At 43.1% G+C, this 4,395-nt stretch overlaps 1 protein-coding gene across 1 annotated transcript in view; it reads right to left on the bottom strand.

Annotated features, from left to right (window-relative positions):
- Window positions 1-3,388: 3,388 nt before the first annotated feature.
- LOC112070174 (signal-induced proliferation-associated 1-like protein 1) overlaps window positions 3,389-4,395 on the bottom strand; it is a gene marked incomplete at its 3' end in the record, with an annotated part of 160,698 nt that continues 159,691 nt past the window's right edge. The window contains exons 6-8 of the mRNA XM_070438855.1: window positions 4,074-4,137; window positions 3,797-3,927; window positions 3,389-3,547 (exon numbers count right to left, since the gene is read on the bottom strand). Of these exons, the coding sequence (XP_070294956.1) occupies window positions 3,389-3,547; window positions 3,797-3,927; window positions 4,074-4,137 (354 nt within the window). The remainder of the gene's footprint in view (window positions 3,548-3,796; window positions 3,928-4,073; window positions 4,138-4,395) is intronic.

Genomic DNA, 4,395 nt, shown 5'->3' with positions numbered 1-4,395 from the left:
TCAAGTTATAAATCACATGCTTCGTAAACAACAGGTGTAGACTGAAACGCTCATGCTTCGTAAACAACAGGTGTAGACTGAAACGCTCATGCTTCGTAAACAAACAGGTGTAGACTGAAACGCTCATGCTTCGTAAACAACAGGTGTAGACTGAAACGCTTATGCTTCGTAAACAACAGGTGTAGACTGAAACGCTCATGCTTCGTAAACAACAGGTGTAGACTGAAACGCTTATGCTTCGTAAACAACAGGTGTAGACTGAAACAGTCATGCTTCGTAAACAACGGGTGTAGACTGAAACGGTCATGCTTCGTAAACAACAGGTGTAGATTGAAACGCCCCTGCTTCGTAAAAAACAGGTGTAGACTGAAACGGTCATGCTTCGTAAACAACAGGTGTAGATTGAAACGCCCCTGCTTCGTAAACAACAGGTGTAGACTGAAACGGTCATGCTTCGTAAACAACAGGTGTAGACTTAAACGCTCATGCTTCGTAAACAACAGGTGTAGACTGAAACGCTCATGCTTCGTAAACAACAGGTGTAGACTGAAACGCTCATGCTTCGTAAACAATAGGTGTAGACTGAAACGCTCATGCTTCGTAAACAACAGGTGTAAACAAACGCTCATGCTTCGTAAACAGGTGTAGACTGAAACGCTTACGCTTCGTAAACAACAGGTGTAGACTGAAACGCTTACGCTTCATAAAAAACAACGGTGTAGACAAACGCCATGCTTCGTAAACAACAGGTGTAGACTGAAACGCTTACGCTCATAAACAACAGTGTAGACAAACGCTCATGCTTCGTAAACAACAGGTGTAGACTGAAACGCGTATGCTTCGTAAAACACAGGTGTAGACTGAAACGCTTATGCTTCTAAACAACAACGGTGTAGACTGAAACGCGTATGCTTCGAAACAACAGGTGTAGACTGAAACGCTTATGCTTCGTAAACAACAGGTGTAGACTGAAACGCTTATGCTTCGTAAACAACAGGTGTAGACTGAAACGCTTTGTTTCAAAAAGTAACAACCTTGAATAATAAATACACAATGAGTGACGTTAACTTGGGGTACAAGGGGTAACCGTACCACATCGATGTAAAGGGATACGAGGTAATTGAGGCAGATCCAGTGCCTGCAGAAAGTATTCATACCCCTTGACTTATTGCACATTTTGTTGTGTTACAGCCTGAATTCAAAATGGATTAAAAATATGTATCTCACCCATTTACACCCAATAACCCATAATGACAAAGTGAAAACATGTTTTTAGAAATGTTTGGAAAATTAATTGAAAAATAAATACAGAAATAGCTAATTTACATAATTATTCAACCCTCTGAGTCAATTCATGTTAGTATCACCTTTTGGCATCGATTACAGCTGTAAATCATTCTGGGAGCTGAGTTGAGAGAATGCCAAGAGTGTGAAAAGCTGTCATCAAGGCAAAGGGTGGCTACTCTGAAGAATCTAAAATATATTTTGATCTGTTTAACACTTTTTTGATTACTACATGATTCCATTTGTGTTATTTGTAGAATATTTATAGAATACAATGTAGAATAAAGAAAAACCCTTGAATGACTAGGTGTGTCCAAACTTTTGACTGGTACTGTATGTGTGATTTTGGGGGGATTTATAATGGACTATTATCATGCACCTGTATCGAAACCGGGTCAGCGGGGAGAAAATACATGTTATTTGTGCTAGAAATAGCTAATGGAGGACGATTTCACCGTGGTTCATTTTCATGCCAGCCAGGTAGACTATACTCCTATACTCGTCATAAATATAAACAATGTGCTTAATATTAGGAAAGTTGAGAAATAAATACAGTAGGCCTAGCCTATAGAAAGCTGTTGGCATCCTCCTCTTTTTATTAGTGGCCATCACTCTGTTTTCTCACGCAATTGCAAAGCCTATAGAAATGTTGCACAACAGGAGCTCATGGGTTCTCATTAAGTGTTTGATTAGATTTTCGATTACATTTGCATTGATGTCAGAGTGATTAGAGAGACAATAGAGTGCGGAGTACCAGGCAGTTAGCAAGTTTGGTAGGTTACTAATGACTAGCAGCAGCATCAGAGCTTGGAGAAGCCTAATTACCGTGACTAAACGGTCACATGGAACTTGACTGCCTTCATGACTCGTGACCGGTAATATGGTCACCATAACAACCCTACTCCGGCCGACACTTGGCATTCCGCATGGTGATCTTAGGCTGCTCGGCCATTTCATGAAGCTCGCGAAGAAGTTATTGTGCTAGGTGTGGCTGAAATAGAATCCACTTATTTGAAGGGGTGTCCAAATAGTGCAATTGCATTTTGACATTATGGGGAATTGTGTGTAGGCCAGTGACACAAAATGTAAATGTAATCAATGTTTAATTCAGGCTGTAACAACAAAATGTGGAATAAGTCAAGAGGTATGAATACTTTCTGAAGGCACTGTATGTACATACAGGTAGGGGTAGAGTAACTAGGCAACAGGATAGATAATAAAACAGTGGCAGCAGCGTATGTGATGAGTCAAAAAAAAGTTAGTGCAAAGTGGGTCAATGCAAAAAGTTGGCAGGGAGCTTGGCCCCAGTGATGTACTGGGCCATTCGCACTACCCTCTGCAGCGCCTTGCGGTCGGCATACCAAGCAGTGATGCAGCCAGTCAAGATGCTCTCAATGGTGCAGCTGTTGAACTTTGAGGATCTAAGGGCTCATGCCAAATCTTTTCAGCCTCCTGAAGGGGAAGAGGGGCTCCCGAGTGGCGCAGTGGTCTAAGACACTGCATCTCAGTGCAAGAGGCGTCACTGCAGTACCTGGTTCGAATCCAGGCTGTATCATAAATGTGAAATAAAAATATAAGAGGTATTGTTGTGCCTTCCTCACGACTGTGTTGGTGTGTTTGGACCAAGATAATTCCTTAGTGATGTGGACACCGAGGAACTTGAAGCTCTCGACCAGCTCCACTACAGCCCCATCGATGTGGATGGTGGCGTGCCCGACCCTCTGTTTCCTGTAGTCCACGATCAACTCCTTTGTCTTTATGTTGAAGGAGAGGTTGTTGCCAGGTCTCCTCCCTCCTCCCTATAGGCTGTCTCATTGTAGTCCGTGATCAGGCCTACCACCATTGTGTCGGAGTCGTGATGAGCTTGGAGGGCACTATGGTGTTGAACGCTGAGCTGTAGTCAATGAATAGCATGCTGAGATAGAGGTCCTCTTGTCCAGGTGGGAAAGGGCAGTGTGGATCTGTTGGGGCGGTGAATTGGACTGTGTCCATGGTGTCTGGGATGATGATGTTGATGTGAGCCATTACTAGCCTTTCAAACCATTTCAGTTTTGAGTGCTACAGTTTTGAGTGCTACAGGGCGATAGTCATTTAGACAGGTTACCTTGGCGTTCTTGGGGACAGGGACTATGGTGGCCTGCTTGAAACATATAGGTATTACAAACAGGGTCAGGGGGAGGTTGAAAATGTCAGTGAAGACATTTGCCACATGCTCCAAGTACATGTCCTGGTAATCCGTCTGGCCCTGCGGCCTACGGAAAAGCTGGGATGAACGGGGTCGTGGGAAATAAAGAGGAGGAGACGGAAAGGCAGAAGGGGATCAGGGTTAGAAGAGTGGGAGAGAAGGGAAGAAGAGCCATATATATCAGGGTTAGAAGAGTGGGCGAGAAGGGAAGAAGAGAGAAGGGAAGCTATTTGTGTGAAAAGTTTTTCAATTTTTCAATTCAAATCACTTCCTGAATTGACTGAGTTCAACTCAAATGAACCCCAACCCTGATAGATATCTATTTACCTCGCTGGTTCTGAAGATGACTCTGTAGTTATACTGCTGTCCATGATCCTTGTGTTCCTCCAGCTTCTCTCTCCTCAAACTCACTGCTACTGGACCCAGAGTCTCATCCACACCCAGGTAGTTCCAATGCTCTGGATGAGAGAGGGAGCGAGAGAGAGGAGGGGACAATGTGAAAGAGGGAAAAGAGAGAAAGTCTGATTTTTTCCCCCAAGGCATACAGACATTCATATCTACTCTACCTTAGCAATGCATGAATTAGAGACCGCTATAATCTCACTTCTCAGGTAGAAGTAGTTCCTGTAGTAGCAGTAGGCCCCCAGACCTATCCTCTTCCTCCCTCCCTCAGATATACAGTTGAAGTCGGAAGTTTACATACACTTAGGTTGGAGTCATTAAAACTCGTTTTTCAAACACTCCACACATTTCTTGTTAACAAACTATAGTTTTGGCAAGTCGGTTAGGATATCTACTTTGTGCATGACACAAGTCTTTTTTCCAACAATTTTTTACAGACAGATTCGTTCAGTTATAATTCACTGTATCACAATTCCAGTGGGTCAGAAGTTTACATGCACTAAGTTGACTGTGCCTTTAAACAG

This window comes from Salvelinus sp. IW2-2015, unplaced genomic scaffold, assembly GCF_002910315.2.
Source record: "Salvelinus sp. IW2-2015 unplaced genomic scaffold, ASM291031v2 Un_scaffold1250, whole genome shotgun sequence".
Taxonomy (NCBI): Eukaryota; Metazoa; Chordata; class Actinopteri; order Salmoniformes; family Salmonidae; genus Salvelinus; species Salvelinus sp. IW2-2015.
This window is presented reverse-complemented; position numbering and strand designations above follow the sequence as displayed.